Here is a 19,712-nt window from a genome sequence, read left to right as displayed (position 1 = left end):
CTGGAGAGTTTTGAAAGGCTGAATTATTTTTCCTTTTAGACATATTTTGAGAAATGGATGTAAACCTGTGGAGCTGTGAGGTTAGGGGGGTGTGTGGGGGTTGACGTGGGGGAATATTTCTTGTAGAGATTCCAAAAGAATGGAGAGGATGTGTGTTACAGTGCAGCTGGCAAAACTCTCCTAAGCGTTTCCTCTCATTGCAGCGGGAGACATGTCAGTCCAGCGCCATTATCTTAATGCACTCTTTCTGAGTTTGTGGATTTCCTTTTCCTGATACCTAATTTTTTCCTGCATATATTAGTTACGCCGATGGTCTGCCTCACAGTAAATCTGGCGTAAGTGCAATCAGTATTTTCTTTTGTTAAAACACACACACATGCTCCAGTGTGATGAGATTCCCTTGACCTAAGATGGGATAATATTGGCATCTAAAATATAATGATTAAGTAGGCTCAAAATTATCAAACATAAGTGAGTTTATAATTACGCTAAAATAAACCATTGGAGGTTGCATCAACTCATTGCTCTAAAAATTGATAGAATCATTGATTTTGGAGTAACCAAATGTTGATGTGGTCAAATTGTTTATGGAAAGGTTTAATACAAGCAAAGGGAAGAATGGATTTAAAAAACCTTTTTTTTTTTGTAATCCATGAATCAAATAATGGATCTAGGTAACCATGACCAATGGAAACTGAAACCACTAGGTCAAAGCTAGATGGGAACAACCAGGCTGACATAAGCTGAACTGATCAACCTTCACATCACTGACAGTGGAGCAAACAGGCATTCTGCGCCTCATGACATGGCACAGTAGGAAGCACGTAGCATTCTCTATGAAGTTTTTGTCTCTGAAAATTTAAACCTGAATCTAGTCAAGCCTGTGCAACTCATTACTGTCTCAAAGTATGGAGTGTCACATCTTCAAACTGTGAGGAAGCAGTCCACCTGATCCAGAAGATGAGAATATTCTTCAGATCAAGAGCCCTGGGGTCCCCCACAGAACAACAGCGTCAGAAACAGAGTGGGAGTTTTGGGGCAGGGGGTGAGAGAGGATGAAAAGCATTCTTTAATATAGAATAAAGGAGACTTCAGAGACAGCTGAGCACACTGTGAGGCTCTAGTTTGGATTCTGATTCAGACTGTAAAGGCACATCTTCTATGTCAAACTATGTATGCCTAAAATAATGTGTCTGGAATACTTTATATAATGGGCAAAGACTACTTACAGGTAACCTATTGAATTGGGTGATAGTTTGTTTAGACTTTTTTCTCTAGTTTTGTATACATTTGAAAGCTTCAGTAATAAAAGACATCGTCGAGGCAGTTGAGAAATTGCAGTGTAAACTAGATATTAGACAATTTTTAAAATCATGGTTAATATTGTTAGGTTATGATACTGTTCTTATTTCCTGAGGTCTTTTAAAGATGCATATAAAAGTATGGGTCAAGTCACATGTCTAGAAGTTACATTCAAAAAATACTTAGGCAAAAATAAAGGTGTAAATGTGTGGAGTCCCCTTCATGGATCATAGCCTTGTCATGGCAAAGGGGTTTGCGTAACTCAGTGTAGCTGTGAGCCATAGCAGTCAGGGCCACTCAAGAGGGGCGGTTCATAGTGGAGAGTTCTGACAAAATATGATCTTTGGGAGAAGGGAATGGCAAAACACTTCAGTATTCTTACCACAAGAACAATACAAAAAGGCAAAAGATAACCACACCAGAAGATGAGTCCCCCTCCCAGGTCTAGGTGTCCAGTATGCTACTGGGAAAGGGCAGAGGACAGTTACTAACAGCTCAAGAAAGAATGAAGAAGCTGGGCCGACGCGGAAACGACACCCAGTTGTGGATGTGTTTGGTGTTGAAAGTGAAGCCCAGTGCTGTGAAGAACAGTATTGCAAAGAACCTGGAATGTTAGGTCCGTGAATCAAGGTAAATCGGACGTGGTCAAGCAGGAGATGGCAAGAGTGAACATCAGCATCTCAGGATTCAGTGAACTGAGATGGACAGGAATGAGCATGACCATTATGTCTACTACTGTGGGCAAGAATCCCTTAGAAGAAATGTAGTAGCAATGTTTCATACAGTGATGGGCACAATAAAGGGCAGAAGTGGTCAGGACCTAATAGAGACAGAAGAGATTAAGAAAAGGTGGCAAGAATACACAGAAGAGCTATACAAAAAATGTCTTAATGACTTGGACAACCACATTGGTGTGGTCGCTCATCCAGAGCTAGGCATCCTGGAGTGTGAAGTCAAGTGGGCCTTAGGAAGCATCACTTCGAAGAAAGCTAGTGGAAGTGAGGGAATTTCAGCTGAGCTATTTCAAATGCTAAAAGATGATGCTGTTCAAGTGCTGCACTCAGTATGTCAACAAATTTGGAAAACTCAGCAGTGGTCACAAAAAAAGATCAGTTTTCATTCCAGTCCCTAAAAAGGGCAGTAACAAAGAATGCTCAGACTACTAGACGGTTGTACTCACTTTGCATGCTAGTAAAAATTATTTTCAAAATCCTTCAAGCTAGACTTCAGCAGTATGTGAACTGAGAATTTCCAGATGTACAAACTGGGTTTAGAAAAGGCAGAGGAAGTGAAGTGAAGTCACTCAGTCGTGTATGACTCTTTGCGACCCCATGGACTGTAGCCCACTAGGCTCCTCCACCCATGGGATTCTCCAGGCAAGAGTACTGGAGTGGGTTGCCATTTCCTTCTCCAGGGGATCTTCCAGACCCAGGGATCGAACCCAGGTCTCCCGCATTGTAGGCAGACGCTTTACCGTCTGAGCTACCAGGGAAGCCCTAAAGGCAGAGGAACTAGCAGTCAAACCCAATGTTCGGTGGATCATAGAGAAAGCAAGGGAATTCCAGAAAAACATCTGCTTCGTTGACTACACAAAAACCTTTGACTGTGTGGATCACAACAAACTGTGGAAAATTCTTAAAGAGATGGGAATACCAGACCACTTTCTCCTGAGAAATCTGTATGCAGGTCAAGAGAGCATTTTTATCCCTCATAAGATTTTAATAATTCCTTTGAAATTCCCCAGTTTGTACTTTTTAAAAAAAATTTTCAGAGTTCGTTTTCCCTCTTTGTCACCCCTGGTATTTGAATGAATGAAAGTTCCTAAAATGAATCAGTATAAAGAGATTCAACTTAATTGTTTAAAAGAAAGGAAAAAAAAAATCATAGCCAGTATGGTAAGATCTCAGCACCTTTGATTTTACTGGAACATGGAATTTTTGTTGTTACATTTTTCTGGATTTGTAAAATATTTTATAACATTTTTAAAAGGTTATTTTCCTCTTCTGGGTTTCCTCACCTTAGGGTGAGGACTGTGTGATTTCCAGGATAAAATAAAAGAATTTAGTGTGACTGAAATTAGGCAAGATACTGTACTTGTCTTGGAGAAAACGTTTGCACCTCTGCTCAGAATTTTAAATCGCTTTTCTTTTCTGTGGTTACAGGGCTATGCACCACCACCTAAAAATGGAATTGAGCAGAAGCGCCCTGGACGCCCTTTGAATATCACGTCTTTAGTTAGGTTATCCTCAGCTGTGCCAAACCAGATTTCCATTTCTTGGGCATCAGAAATTGGAAAGGTAAAGATTCTTTTCTCTGGGGAACATGAAAGTGATTCCTCTAGGTGGTATTGATTCGCTTTGCTTTTTCTTAGGCTACTAGTTCCAACTAGTTCCATCTCGTTCACTTTTCTGTTTATAACCCCCAAAAGCCATATTTTTCAATTCGGGCTAGAGATGTGAGATTCTTAAAAGTTAAAACTAAGGTTTCTTCAGTATCATCTCTGTGTCTCCTTCCAAAGGAGATAAGTGCTCTAACAGTATCTCTTAAAGTTAGTGGTTAATCACAGTTGTGTTTATGTGTGTTTTAAGTGGTATTTTTAAAAAGTGGGAATTTGGGCTACTGTTACATATTTATGAAGAGGGACAAAGAAAACTTTATTAGGCTTTTGGGGAAATGGTTAAATGTACTCCTGTTGTGATTAGACATAATTTACTCCAGCCTTTATATGAACAGCTGATACTTAAATAATGTGAATATCTCATAATATTTACTTAGATTTATATTTACTAGAAAACATTTACTTAGATTGGTATTAATTCCTCCATACTTTTAGATTGATGAACTTGGTTTTCTGCAGATTCTTAAGTATTAAAAAGCTTTTCGTCAATTATGAAATACTGGTTAATACAACAGGGATTTCCATTTTAGAACTGTTTATTTATATAACTGAAGTAATAGAAATGGAAGAGATTGCAATTAATTTCTGATCATCAGCTTTAATGTTACTGTTTCATAGAAATAAACGATAGTATTCCTTCTTATGGATGGAGAAGTTGAATCATGTTTGTAGCCAGAATTAATTTGGTTTTATCACCAAGGTAATTGCCAAGCTGGACATAATGAATATTTTTGTATTAATCTTTGGACTGTACAACTGTGATTACCAGGACCTCTAATGATTGTTCTCTTGAGCTCTCATTTCTGAATTTTTACTGTAACTTGTTTATCATAAGACACTGATCCCTAATATTTTTTATTTGCATGAACTTAAATGTACAGTGATGTAGCACTGGATAAAGATTCAGGAAATCTTGGCTTAGTCTCAGGTTGGCAAATTGTTTGATTTTGGCAAAATTGCTTAATTCTCTGGGGCCTGCTTATTATAAACAATAAGTAAAATCTTGAGAATGGGTGTTATATACAAATATCAGAGACCTTGTTAACTGAGCAAGTACTAATGCTTTAAAGTTTAGTGAGATAATCAAGTTTTTTGAGAGAAATTTGAGCAGAAAAGCAGTATATCTTTTTGAAATGATTATGACCTTATAGATTTTGTTTTTGAGTAAATGATTGCAGATACTGAACGCTTAGCAGTTTTTTTTTTTTTTTTTTTAAACCCTTATAATGGCTGCCCTGGTAGCTCAGCTGGTAAAGAATCTACATTTCAATTCTGGAGACCTCGACTTGATTCTTGGGTTAGGAAGATCCTCTGGAGAAGGGATAAACTACCCACTCCAGTATTCTTGGGCTTCTCTGGTGGCTCAGATGGTAAAGAATCTGCCTGCAATGTGGGAGGCCTGGGTTTGATCCCTTGGTTGGGAAGATCCCCTGGAGGAGGGAAAGGCTACCCACTCTAGTATTTTGACTTGGATATTTCCATGGACAGAGGAGCCTGGCAGGCTACAGTCTGTGGGGTCACAAAAAGTCAGACATGACTGAGCGACTTTCACTTAATGGAAATAATATTCTTTTCTTGCAGTTGTAATCAGTAAATTTGTATACTCTTTTGGATATTCAGATATTTGAAAGGACTGTAGCAGGATGTTAAAAGTGATATTTAAAGTATCTGATTTGGCAACTATTAAAAGTATTTTGTTTATTGTAGAATCAATTGAATGAATACATGTAGTGAATTGGTGAGGTGGGTTTTAAGTATTTAAGTAAAATTATATATCATCTCTTCATTGCTTTATAGATAGCTCATGAAAGTTCCTTTGTGCGAAGTCTAAGAGGGTATGGAATTGGATGCTATTATTTTCTGACCTTGTATTTTTTGTTTTTATTATTTCTTCATGTGTCTTATATACTACAGTAGTTGCTTCTTCCCAGTAAAATGTCCGTTTGCAAATAGCAACTGTCAAATTTTTTCTCCAAAAAAAAGCTGATTTGGGGTTCATGTGAATGATTTGCCTAAGGTTATGTAGCAGGTGTCTGCCAGAATTAGAACTGTGGAACTCTGGATTAGAAGTATTAATTTAGACCACAGGTGTTTGAACTTTGTTTCTGTAGTGGAACTCATTTTTCATGAATGTATTTTCCCTATTACATAAAAAACAGAAAATTCTAGTTAGCAGTGTTCATAGGAGGGTGTATTCTCATTTATACCATGATGGCTCCTGAGGTACCAGTTTTGCTAAGTTGGAAACACGGTTTGAAAACCACTGATCTGAGCATTTTATTTTTCACGTAGATGTTTTACAGTGGTGAGTGATTGAGAAATACCTTTCATAGGGTGACGCATTCATCTTCCCTGAAGTAACTGAGTTGATTTTGTTCCCTTCCCAGTCACTGACTTTGCTGTATAAGTTATTTTGCATGTTATTTTTAGAAACCAGAGTTTCTTAGACAAGTGTTTTATATAAATAACTATTATCTCTCATCTTTAATACAGATTATTTTTCTTTGTAGAATTACTCCATGTCTGTATATCTTGTACGACAACTCACATCAGCCATGTTATTACAGAGATTAAAAATGAAAGGTATTAGAAACCCTGATCATTCCAGAGCACTAAGTAAGTATTGTTTGTAAGACTGAGCATATGAGATGGTTTTAAATGGAAGTTTTAAAAGCTTCACATATACATCAATACAGAAACAATTTGGGAATAATTACTAAAAACCAAAAATGAATTACAAGTTAAAAATACTCTTGAAGAATGGAGCTGTATAAATTGAAAAACCCTTCTCTTAGAAACTGCTCCCAAGAGGATGAAGTTTGACTCTCAATTGATATTGATATTTTGCCTTTTCATAAGAAGTTAATTTTGGTAAATGTCTGGTTGTTGGCAGTTTTGATGCCTGCGTTGGGAATAGGAATGCAGGTCTTTAAGTCCTCCAGTGTGTAGTGTGCTATACACTTAAAAAACTTATAACTTAAAAGGTCTTTTTGCAAAAGAAATGTTGATATCCATCAGAAATAATATTTATCTTCTGAGATGTTTTATTTTGTACTTTGATACTTTCATGCTGTATAATAATAAATAGAGGAAAAAATGTGTAACCCAAGCTGTAGATAATTCAGTAACTGATGTTAATTGAACAAGACTTTTTTTTCTGGGAAAGAGAATATTTTTACCCCCATTACCTCCCATATCACTGAATGAACCAGAAAGGAGAGAGAATCTGTGGGTTGGACAGGGAGCCAAGCAGGGCTGTTGAAATGGTATTTTGTTTCTTACACGCAAGCCATTTCTCATCACACACAGCACAGTGTTGATCTTCCTGTCTAGAGCTGAAAGCCACGGGAATTCTTCCACAATTCTTACCTGACGAAGGTTCCACTCTTCCAGTTGCAGTCTGGTTCTCCCTGTCATGGTGTTGAGAATTAGGCATCTGAAGGCAGTTTATGTATTTATTAGTTTCTGTCAACAGTAACTTGTATGTATTATGTGGTGAAGAAGATGGCACATAATCCTACATCCATAGTAGTTTTCAGTAGTCAAAGTATAAAAATATTTTACCTTTTTTATAAAGTATAAGAACAATTATTGGAAATTACATGTAATCCCTAATTAAAAGTCATGCATGTGTTTTAGAAAAGTATTGAAGCTCAGAGTTCAGCTGCCTTCCCTAATTGTATTGTTCTTAAGCCTGAAACAGCTCTCTGTTTTAAAAACTCTTCCTTACCCACAATTTTACTTTTAAAAATAAATCTTAAAAATTTGATTAAGCATGTCATTTCGAGTTTGTAATTCTTTAACCTAATACTGGAAGTATGGCTGTATTTTCAGTACATTAATACTTAACATTTTATTTTGTTTTTGTAGTTTCTTGATCTATTTGAAGTGTTTGGGAAATTTTAAATAAGATGGCGTATATTTCTATAATTCTGTTCATAAGTCACAATTTTTTAAACATTGTGTTTATTGTTGATTTTCCCTCAAGTTAAAGAAAAACTTACTGCGGATCCTGACAGTGAGATTGCTACCACTAGCCTTCGGGTGTCCTTGATGTGCCCTGTAAGTAAAGCAGCGAAACATTCTGAGGCATTTTGCTTTTTTATAAGTTACTAATTTTCCTATAAGTAAGTATGGGAATGAATGATACAGTATAAAATTTTGAACTTTTTTCATTTTCCCATTCAGGAATCTTCATAGATAAGCATTATAATATCAAAGAATGCAAGGGTTCTCAGGCAGTGACTAAACAGAAAGAGACGTAAAAGGATATTATAACGAAGAGGAAAGAGAGCTTTAGGTTCACAGTAATCTGTCGCTGCTAATTATAGATAATCCACAGCTAATACTGAACATAGAGAGTTGGCTCCTTTTATCAGCATATAAACTGTGTTGAAAAATAGCAACAAAATTATTAGGACCTAATGCTAATTAATCGGAGAAGTCAGTGGCAACCCACTCCAGTGTTCTTGCCTGGAGAATCCCAGAGACGGTGGAGCCTGGTGGGCTGCCGCCTGTGGGGTTGCACAGAGTTGGACACGACTGAAGCAACTTAGCAGCAGCAGCAGCAGTGCTAATTGATGGGAGAAATCAGGAATAGTGGATGAAGGCTTCTTGATTAAAATCACTGCTTTTGGGAACGACAAGTCCTGGGATTAGGAATTTATGATATGGTTCGGTGGGGGAGGGTTGGGTTTGGTGACCAGCTACCATTGTGTACAGTTTTTTAAATGGAAAGAGAATTGTGTCAGAGAAAGGGATACTTTGTTGAGCCCCTATTACGTGCTCTTAGACTGTCTTAGCTAGCAAGCCTGTATGGAGTTGTTCCCATTTTGCCGATGAGGAGCCTGAGACTGAAAAAGGTTGCTAACCCAGGTCACACACTTAGGTTATAGTAGAAGAAGAATAGAGAGTTTGGTCTTCTGACCATATTCCAGTTTTCTTAACAAGGTACCATATTGCCACATGGGGCCAAAAATATAAATATCCTGATTATAAATCTACTTCTCTGTTATTCTGGAAAGCAGTATTTGCAGGTATCTTTGTTTCTAAAGCTTTATGTATTATCATTTACTTGAACTTACCTTTACTGAAAAGGGATAGAATTACATGAAATTGGGATTGCTTCCAAATTGGGAACCTGTGGTTTTGAGCAGGGTGAAGGTCAGCAGGAGGACTTTAATGAGGTGGCAGCAGAGGCCCTCAAGGGCATGTGTTTAGATCCGGGGTCTTCCCTGGTCACTGGGCATCAGTTCATTTGAGTGTCCTCACAGTACCTTTTTCTCCTGCTCACGTTAAAATTGATACCAAATTGAAACACGTGAAATTTCCATTTTGTTAGTCAGAAACAGTTTGGATATTAGAAATTTCTTAGTGGTTTAACCCTAGTGTATTTGGCAGATACTCATTGCTGGCTATATTTTAAGCACAGCCACTGGGAATGGAACTTGTGTTACATTTATGTTTTATTATGTCAAACTGTTGTCAGGAAGAAAGCACTTCTCTTTACAACTAAGAAGTTGTACAGTTACACAGTGCCGTATCCTGTAAGTTTTTTTTGAACCTTTTGTTGGTGTGTGTTTTTCCTCTTTTCTTCAAACACCATGCTATTCTACAAGACAACAACTAAAGCAACCAAACTGTTGAATTCTTGGGCATTCAAAACAGTGGAAGTGGCATATTGAAGTGGTTGGGATTTCTCCTATATAAGAATAGGTTCCTTTCAGATGTGTCAGTTTTAAGAAAACTGACAGTTTTAAGAAAATTAACAGTTTTCTTATTTGAAGAAATAACAAGATCCTGTTTAAAGTTCATTAATGTTTTCTTTCTCTGCTTACAAGTGAAAACAGATCTCTTTTGAGACTGCCTTTTGAGCTTTTCCTCAGTATTCATTCTACCTGATTTTTTCCATAACATTTTCTAAGAAAACTGTGAATGGTACTCTTCAGACTGCCTTAGTGCTAACATACTTTGCGTTGATAGCTGTAGGATGTGGTGTATGTTATTAGAAAATCAAGCATAGGTGTTTTGAGCAAACTTAGCAGATAGATGATGGAACTTAGATTATGAAAGTAGTTTTGAAGGCAGAGACACTATAGCAGAACGGAAATAAGACAGGAACTAGGATGGTGATGGGAACTGGAGAGGAGAAAAAGGATTATAGGCAGTTGGGAGGATAAGCCTAAAAAACCCTGGGTTTATGAGGCAAAAATTAGAGAAAATGATAGCTTAAGGAGGTGGGAGAAATGTTCTGTTTTCATGGTATGTGAAATGTTTTGTTGTGTAAAGTGATTTAGAGTAGACATGCATGTGGATAGTGAGAGTGCAGTCCACGACCTCTGTCCTTGGGACCCAAGGGAGGTATGTTTTCAGCACTGGTTGTTGAAGAGGATCTGATTGAGTGTGTATAATTAACTTTTTGAACACAGGATCTGAATTTTACACAGAATTGAGATTGGGATGAAAACTGACCTTTTCCAGTCCTGTGGCCACTGCTGAGTTTTTCAAATATGCTGACATGTTGAGTGCAGCACTTTAACAGCATAATCTTCTAAGCATTTTAAATAGCTCAGCTGGAATTCCCTCACCTCCACTAGCTTAGTTCATAGTAATGCTTCCTAAGGCCCACTTGACTTCATACTGCAGGATATCTGGCTCTAGGTGAGTGACCACACCATTGTGGTTATTCCTGTCACTAAGACCTTTTTTGTACAGTTCTTCTGTGTATTCTTGCCACCTCCTCTTAATCTCTTCTGCCTCTGTTAGGTCCTTACCCTTTCTGTCCTTTATTGTGCCCATCCTTGCATGAAGTGTTCTCTTGATCTTGAAGAGATCTCTAGTCTTTCCCATTCTGTTGTTTTCCTCTACTTCTTTGCATTGTTCATTGAAGAAAGTCTTATCTCTCCTTGCTGTTCTCTGGAACTCTGTGTTCAGTTTGGTGTACATTGTTCCCTTTCTCCCTTGCCTTTGGCTTCTCTTCTTTCCTCTGCTATTTGAAAAGCCTCCTTGTATAACTACTTTGCCTTCTTGGATTTCTTTTTCTTGGGGATGGTTTTGGTCACCACCATCTGTACAGAGTTATGAACCTCTGTCCATACTTCTTCAGGCACTCTGTCTACCAGATCTAATCCCTTGAATCTATTCGTCACGTCCACTGTCTAATCATAATTAATTATTATTTGGGTCATATCTGAATGGCCTAGTGGCTTTCCCTACTTTCTTCAATTTAAACTTGAATTTTGCAGTAAGGAACTCATGATCAGAGCCACAGTCAGATCAGGTCTTGTTTTTGCTGACTGTATAGAGCTTCTCCATCTTCAGCTGCAAAGAATATAATCAATCTGATTTTGATATTGACTATCTGGTGATGTCCATGTGTAGAGTCTCTGTGTTGTTGAAAAGGGTGTTTGCTATGACCAGTGCGTTTGCTTGGCAGAATTCTGTTTTAGCTTTTGCCCTGCTTCATTTTGTATTCCAAGGCCAAACTTGCATATTACTCCAGTTATCTCTTGACTTCCTGCTTTTTCAGTTCAATCCTCTATGATAAATAGGACATCTTTTTTTGGATCACTGCCTTGTTGGGGCGACGGGTCTTCTGTAACTCAGTGAAGCTATGAGCCATGCTGTGTAGGGCCACCCAGGACGGTTGGGTCATAGTAGAGAGTTGTGACAAAACGTGATTCACTGGAGGAGGGAAGGACAAACCACTCCAGTATACTAGCTGTGAGAACCCATGAACTGTATAAAAGGGCAAAAAGTTAGGACACTGAAAGATGAGCCCCTGCTCCTGCCAAGGTCAGAAGGTCTCCAGGATGCTACTGCGGAAGAGCAGAGGACAGCTATTAACAGCACCAGAAAGAAGGAAACTGCTGAGCCAGGGCAGAAACCACACTGAGTTGCGGGTGTGTCTGGTGACGAATGTAAAATCCAGTGCTATAAGGAACAGTTTTGCACAGAAACCTGGAATGTTAGGTCCATGAATCAAGGTAAATTGGATGTGGTCAACCAGGAGATGGCAAGAGTAAATATCGACATCTTAGGAATCAGTGAACTAAAATGAATGGGAATGAGTGATTTTAATTCAGATGACCATTATATCCACTACTATTGGCAAGAGTCCTTCAGAAGAAATGGAGTAGCCCTCGTAGTCAGCAAAAGAGTCCGAAATGTACTTCTTTTAAGGTGCAACCTTAAAAACAACAGAACAATCTTGGTTCATTTCCAAGGCACACCGTTTAGTATCACAGTAATCCAAGTCTATGCCCCAAACACCAGTACTGAACAAGCTGAAGTTGATCAGTTCTATGAAGACCTAGAACTAACACCAGTACTCTTTTAAACGAATGATATAATGAAGGGATGCCTCTTAGGAATGCAAGTGTAAGTTGTTATTAGAAAATCTATTGAAATATTCAAATCTATAACAATAATTGAAAAAGAAAAAAAATCCTCCAGTTACCCCATTAGGTGCTGAGTAGGTCAGCATCCTTTCCTCACAGAACAAAACCTCTTAGCAAAATAGGAAAACGTAGATAATTAAAACTAAAAATTACCACCATGTATGATATAAAACTAGGAATGTCTTCATGAAAGTGAAGAACATTTGAATTTGTGTTATAGCTCTGCCAGCTGTATCTTAGTGAGTGTATTGTTTTCAGTATCTTGTAATCTCAACATCGTCATTTCAAAAATAGAAATAGAGGTACTAGTCTTTTGGAGTCATGCAATTATTATGAGAATTAGATGAAATTTATGTAAAAGTCTGTAACATGCTGTAAGTTTCTACATTACGTAAGAGGTTATTTGTTATTAAAGGAAGGGGAAATAAAGCATATATCATAGAAAATTGCCTCACATTCTTTTCTCACCTTTTTCCATCTTAAATATTCCCTAACATGATACAGAAAAACCTTAATGAACTTATTGGGCAGCCCAGTAGTTAAATTGTTCTATCCATTTGCATGAATCACTATACTTCTAAAATCTCTTAGAATCCTAGTTAGACACTTAAGAGATAGTATGGACTCTTGAGCTAGATCATCTGGGTTCAAATATTGACTCTTGATTTTGTAATGTTAGTCAAGTTAACTTTGTTTCTTTGTGCCTGTTTCCTCATGTATAAAGTGAGGATGATAATATAGATCAACTGGGTAGTGTAGTTGTTAGGTTAAAAGGTAGTGTCACTAAGATAAAGGTAGAGGGTATTCATTGTGCTACTTGGCATATAGGACTGCTATAATGATGAGTTGGCTAAATTATTTTCTTTTTATATTATAAAATAACCCAATGTTCATTTTAGAGGAAAGAAACTACAGGTAAACCAAAAAGAAAAAAGGAGAATATCCTAAAGATCCTCCCCCTCCCCCTCAGGGAGGATTAACGGTGTTATAATTTTCTGTGGTTTCTTCTAGACTTCATAGTACATATGAAGAAGTCCTTTCCTTTTCCTTTTCTTTGTCTTTGCCATTTATCCAGTCTCTCTGCATTCCTTCTACCATCTGGTTGACAAATACTGATCATCTGTTGCATCCTTGGTACTATGTTGTAACACTTAGGTTACAGTAGTGAACAGTGACATAGACCTTTTCCTTGTGGGGCTTAGCATATAGTCGAGAAATAGATTTTCTATCAGAATGAGAGAACTGATTAGAAATTGAGAATTTTTTGTAAAGGAAATATACAGGGAAGTTTGAAAGGCTTTACAGCAAAACTTGGTCTGATCTAATCTGGATGTTATGTCTGTCTTGATGTTCGTATTCCTCTACCAATTGGCCATTTAAGTTTAATAGTAAAAGACTGGTTAATGATAAAAATGCATTGTAAAACCTTCAGAAGGAAAGGAGAATGTTTTTGTGGACCATATGCTCTGTGTGTGGCAGTTTAAGTTATTAGTTTTTAAAATCAGTACTTTTTAATGAAAACAACTTGACCAAAAATCTGTCACATAATTTGAGACCCATTTTAAAAAATTTAATGAGGAAAAAAAAAAAGAACTAGGTTTTATCAGTATACTGACACTTCAACATATGTAATTATAGGAAAGTAAAAAGCTTTCTTTCTTAAGTGAAAAATACATTTGCAGTTCATATCACGTATATGAGGCTGATTAATATAGGTAACCAAAGATTAATAACCAAGTAGAAAATCAAGAACGTTTTGAATAAGTAGTTCTTAGAAACCCAAATGACCCTTAGAAGCTATAAAAAGCTCAGCTTCACTTAGAAGTGTATTACAAAACTATAATGGGGTGTTTTTCACCTGTCAGATTGGCAGAGGTTAAAGGATTCAAGAACTGCTATATTGATAAGGTTGAGGGGAGCCAAGCACATTAATACATGTGTATGTGTAAATCAATAGGTAATTTCTGTGAAAGTTAGTTTGTTATTGGGACAAAAATCACAGATACGCTTGGACTCAAAATTTTTCCTGCTAGGAATTTATCCCGTAGCTGTCTATTGCAGCATCATCTGTAGTGATAAAGGATTAGAAAAAGTTTAAATATAAGTAAAGAATTGTGTGAATTGCATGCCACCATTTCTGTGAAAATATTTTTTAAAAGACACACTTGATTATGCATAGACCATCTGTGAAAGGACATGCGAGAGATAGATAGCAGTGGTTCCCTTTAAGTAGGGGAAGAGATGAAAAAGAAACATGTTTTCATGTTTTAAAAAATTTATTTATTTTTAATTGAAGTATAAAGCTTTAAATGTTTTCATTTTATATGTATCTTTTTCTACCTGTGATTTTATAAGTTTTACTTTCTTTCAGAAAGTGAAATGGTCTTTTAAAAATTATAGCTCAAGCAGTGAATACAAATAAAGTATATTGTAGTCTTGATGGAAATAAATTCTGGTTTGAATTTCTTTTTGACTTTGTTAGTCTTGTATGACTTCTTCAGATTTTTATGACTTTTGAGGCTTTGTTCTCCTTTCTGAAATGACTTTCCACATTGTCTTCCCTGTCGTCCAGTTAGGGAAAATGAGGCTGACAATCCCATGCCGTGCGGTGACTTGTACACACCTACAGTGTTTTGATGCTGCCCTTTATCTGCAAATGAATGAGAAGAAACCCACCTGGATTTGTCCTGTGTGTGACAAAAAAGCTGCCTATGAAAGTCTAATTTTAGATGGGTAAGTATATCCCAACATAATACTTAATTATACTCAATCTTATTTTTAAACTGTAGTTAGTGGCCCTTCTGTCTTTACAATATTATGGTGTTGGGGGCAAGAGGGTGAGTAGTTTCCTTTTCATTTTGCTTTCCATGGTCATATTTCATTACCTATAGGAAGGAGGGTAAAATCCACTTAGTGATATCATTTTGCTTATCTAGAACTAGAAGAGCAATGAAGTCTCTGCAAAAACATACTAATTAAGTGGTAGGGTAAATAGAGTTGTGTTATGCAGCTGGTAAGTTTAAAATGGGAATTCACTTCTAGGTTTTTCTGACTCTGGAGCCCAAACTCTTAAGCAGTATTGCTCATTTTGTATATGTTGAAATTAAGGAAAAATAATACAACCTAATTGTTGGGAAGTAATGTATATATACACTATCATTTTCATTCAGTATAGAGTGAAAAATAACCTTGATCTTTAAAGATAATTCTGCAGCACGATTTTTTAAGTTTGAAAAGAGTATTATTGTAAAGAGGAATGAAACAGTAAAGAGTGATGGGACTTTTTCTCTCTGTAAACTTTTACTTTTTAACTTGCTTTGAAATAATTTCAAACTTAACAAGAATTTGTTAACAGTAGCGTGTAATGTGTCAGTTGTTAACAGTCTGCCATATTGTTTTATCACATTCCCTCTTAATTTGTATGTGTTTTTGTGCGTGTATATCTGTGTATAGAGAGAAAAAGATGATTTTCACTATTCTCAGAAACTTTTTGAATCATTTGAGATAAGTTACGTATTTCATGCCCTTTTGCCCATTCATATTTTAGGGTGTGCTTCCTGAATACTTGACATTGTGTTGTGGGTATACTGCTTATCATTAGTGTGTTTTAGAGAGTTCCAGAGATTTTATTTGAACAAACACTAGTTTTTTTGTCAGAAACTTCAAGATGTCATTTTCCCTCCTTTCATTCATGCAGTTCTTTATTCTGTTATGCATTCCTTCATGAATTCTTTCAACATAATACATATTAAATACTAGCCATGTGTCAGGTCTAAAATGGAGACAATAAAGAATTGTGTAGTAAATGTTAAGTGCTGTGAAAGTAAAGAATGAAACTATGTGAAGAGAACTGGGGGTGGGGAAGAAACTGATGATAGGGAGTATGTGATCACATTACTACCCACTACCTGATTGTTGGTCGGTAGTCTCACCAACACTTAATGAATATATCTCTTCATAGGCTTAGGACACTGCTTCCATCATTTGAAACATTTTTATATACAAGTGTCATTTCTGTGCTGTTATTTGTGCCGTTGATCAAAGTATTGATCACTGTAAAACTGTTTTAATTATTGGATTTTTGTTATGCATTAGTACCTCTTTGGCCATATGAATCAGAATTTTCTTGACCATCATTGGAGTTGGCCATATTCACCTGAATGAAAGTATTCTTAAATTACACAAATCTTGTTTTGATTTTGATTGAAATTTTGTTTTTCATATAATTGGGGAAATACATATTTAAAGTTTTACATCTTCTAAGGAAGGTAGTGTTTTTCCTCATTCATTTTTATCAGTTTTATTGTGGTAGAAGAACTATCCCTGTTTAAAGTGTACAATTTGATACATTTTGACCCAATATATACCTGAAATATCATTAAAATATGATAAATATATCTATCACATCTGAAGTTTTCTCAATTCTTGTGGGACTCCATGGCCTGTAGCTCACCAGGCTTCTCTCTCCATGGATTTCTAGGGAAAATTATTGGAATGAGTTGCCATTTCCTTCTCAGGAGATCTTCTGTACCCACGGATCAAACCTGTGGCTCCTGTATTTGCAGGTGGATTCTTTAGCACTGAGCCACCTGGGAAGCAAGGTGGCTGGAGAAGAAAATGGCAACCCACTCCAGTATTCTTGCCTGGAGAACCCCATGGACAGTATGAAAAGGCTGAAAGATAGGATGCTGGAAGATGAGCCCCCTCCAGGTCAGAAGATGTCCAGTATGCTACTGGGGAAGAGCGGAGGGCAGTTACTAATAGCTCCAGTGAGAATGAAGCAGCTGGGCCAAAGCAGAAATAACACTCAGCTGCAGATGTGTCTGGTGGTAAAAGCAAAGTCCGATGCTATAAAGAACAATATTGCATAGGAACCTGGAATGTTAGTTCCATGAATCAAGGTAAATTGTATATGGCCCAGGAGAAGATGGTAAGATTGAACATTGACATTTGAGGAATCTGAATTTTCAGATGACTATTGTATCTACTACTGTGGGCAGGAATCTGTAGAAGAAGTGGAGTAGCCCTCATGGTCAACAAAAGAATCTGAAATGCAATATTTGGGGTACAGTCTCAAAAAGGAGTGAATGATCTCAGTTCGTTTCCAAGGCAGATCCTTCATCATCACAGTAATCCAAGTCTGTGCACTAAATACTTAACACCAAAGAAACTGAAGTTGACTAGTTCTATGAAGACCTGTATACAAACTTTTTTAGAACTAATAGTAAAAAAAGATATGCTTTTCATTGTAAGGAATTGGAATGCAGAAATAGAAAGTCAAAAGATATCTGAACTAGCAGGCAGCTTTGGCCTTGGAGTACAAAATGAAGTATGTCCGTGGAATTCTCCAGGCAAGAAATTCTGGAATGGGTAGCCATTCCCTTCTCCAGGGGATCTACCTGACCCAGGGATCAAACCCAGGTCTTCCTGCATTATGGGCAGATTCTTTACCACTTGAGCCACCAGGGAAGCCCCTAATGAAGCAGGACAAAGGCCAACAAAGTTTTGTTAACAGAACACACTGGTCATGGCAGACACCCTTTTCCAACAACCCAAGAGATGACACTACACATGGACATCACCAGATGGTCAATACCAAAATCATATTGATTGTTCTTTGCAGCCAAAGATGAAGAAGCTCAATACAGTCAGCAAAAACAAGACCTGAAGTGGACTGGCTCAGATTATGAGCTCTTCATTGAAAAATTCAGGCTTAAATTGAAGTTGGGAAAACCACTAGGCCGTTCAGTTATGACCTAAATCAAATCCCTTATGATTATACAGTAGATGTGACAAATAGATTTGAGAGATTAGGTCTGGTAGACAGAGTGCCTGAAGAACTATGGATGGAAGTTCATAACACTGTACAGGAGGCAGTGACCAAAACCATCCCCAAGAGAAATAAATGAAAGAAGGCAAAGTGGTTGTCCAAGGAGGCTTTACAAATAACCTAAGGAAAGAAGAGAAGTTAAAGGCAAGGGAGAAAGGGAAAGATAGACCCAGCTGACCACAGAGTTCCAGAGAATAGCAAGGAGAGATCAGAAGGCCTTCTTAAATGAACAATGCAAAAAAATAGAGGAAAACAACAGAATGGGAAAGATTAGAGATCTCTTCAAGAAAACTGGAGAGATCAAGAGAACATTTCATGCAAGGATGGGCACGAGAAAGGACAGAAAGGGTAAGCACCTGACAGGCAGAAAAGATTAAGAGGAGGTGGCAGGAATATACAGAAGAAATGTATATGCAAAAAAGGTCCTAATGACCCAGGTAACCATGATGGTGCAGTCACTCACCTAGAGCTGGACATCTTGGAGTATACAATCAAGTGGGCCTTAAGAAACATTACTATGAAGAAAGCTACTGGAGGTGAGGGAAATCCAATTGAGCTTTTCAAAATGCTAAAAGATGATGCTAGTAAAGTGCTGCACCATTATGTCAGCAAACTTGGAAAACTCATCAATGGCCACGGGATTGAAAGTTTAATTTTCATTCCAATCCCAAAAATGAGCAATGCTGAAGAATATTCATACTACTATACAGTTGCTCTCATTTCACATGCTAGCAAGGTTATGTTCAAAATCCTTCAATGTAGGCTTTAGCTGTACTTGAACTGAGAACTCCCAGATGTACAAGCTGGGTTTTGAAGAGGCAGAGGAACTAGAGATCAAAATGCCAACATTTGTCGGATTATGGAGAAAGCAAACATGTTTAGTTCTTGATAAACACCCACTTCTTCATTGACTATGCTGAAGCCTTTGTGTGGATCACAAAAAAACTATGGAAGTACCAGACCGCCTTACTTGTCTGCTGAGAAACCTGTGTGTGGGTCAAGAAGCAACAGTTACAACAACATACTGGTTCAAAATTGGGAAAGGAGTACAACAAGACTATATGTTGTTACCCGTTTTATTTAACTTATATGCATAGTGCATCATGTGAAATGCCAGGCTGGATGAATCACAAGCTGGAATCAGGACTGCTGGGAGAAATAGCAGTAACCTCAGATATGCAGATGATAGCACTCTAATAGTAAGTGAACAGTAACTAAAGAGCCTCTTGATGAAGGTGAAAGAGAAGAGTGAAAAAGCTGGTTTGAAACTTAGCATTCAAAAAACTAAGATTGTGGTATCTGGTCTCATCACTTCATGGCAAATAGAAGTGGGAAGAGTGGAAGCAGTGGCAAATATTATTTTCTTGAGCTCCAAAATCACTCTGGATGTTGACTGTAACCATGAAATTAAAAGAGGCTTGTTCCTTGGAAGGAAAACTGTGACAAACCTAGCCAGCATATTATTAATAAAAAGCAGAGACATCACTTTGCTGACAAAGGTCTGTACAATCAAAGGTGTGGTTTTTCCAGTAGCTACCTACAGATGTGAAAGTTGGACCATAATGTAGGCTGAGCACCGAAGAATTGATGCTTTTGAGTTGTGTTGGAGAAGACTCTTGAGAGTCCTTTGTACTGCAAGGAGAACAATCCAATCAATCTTGAAGGAAATCAACCCTGAATATTCATTGAAAGGACTGTTGCTGAGGCTTTAGTATTCACTGTTGAAGCTCGGACTTCAATTCTTTGGTCACCTGATGCAAAGCACCAACTCATTGGAAAAGAC

General features: G+C 37.3%; 1 protein-coding gene across 10 annotated transcripts in view; it reads left to right on the top strand.

Annotated features, from left to right (window-relative positions):
- Positions 1–19,712, top strand: part of PIAS2 (protein inhibitor of activated STAT 2) — a 106,587-nt gene that overhangs the window by 55,089 nt on the left and 31,786 nt on the right. For all 10 annotated transcript variants that reach the window (XM_027525995.1, XM_027525999.1, XM_027526002.1 and 7 more), the window contains 4 exons: positions 3,465–3,599; positions 6,211–6,316; positions 7,689–7,762; positions 14,672–14,832. In XM_027525995.1, the coding sequence (XP_027381796.1) occupies positions 3,465–3,599; positions 6,211–6,316; positions 7,689–7,762; positions 14,672–14,832 (476 nt within the window). The remainder of the gene's footprint in view (positions 1–3,464; positions 3,600–6,210; positions 6,317–7,688; positions 7,763–14,671; positions 14,833–19,712) is intronic.

Source organism: Bos indicus x Bos taurus, chromosome 24 (assembly GCF_003369695.1).
Source record: "Bos indicus x Bos taurus breed Angus x Brahman F1 hybrid chromosome 24, Bos_hybrid_MaternalHap_v2.0, whole genome shotgun sequence".
In the NCBI taxonomy this organism is placed as follows: Eukaryota; Metazoa; Chordata; class Mammalia; order Artiodactyla; family Bovidae; genus Bos; species Bos indicus x Bos taurus.
The sequence above is the reverse complement of the archived record's forward strand: the minus strand, read 5'-3'. Positions and strand labels throughout refer to the sequence as shown.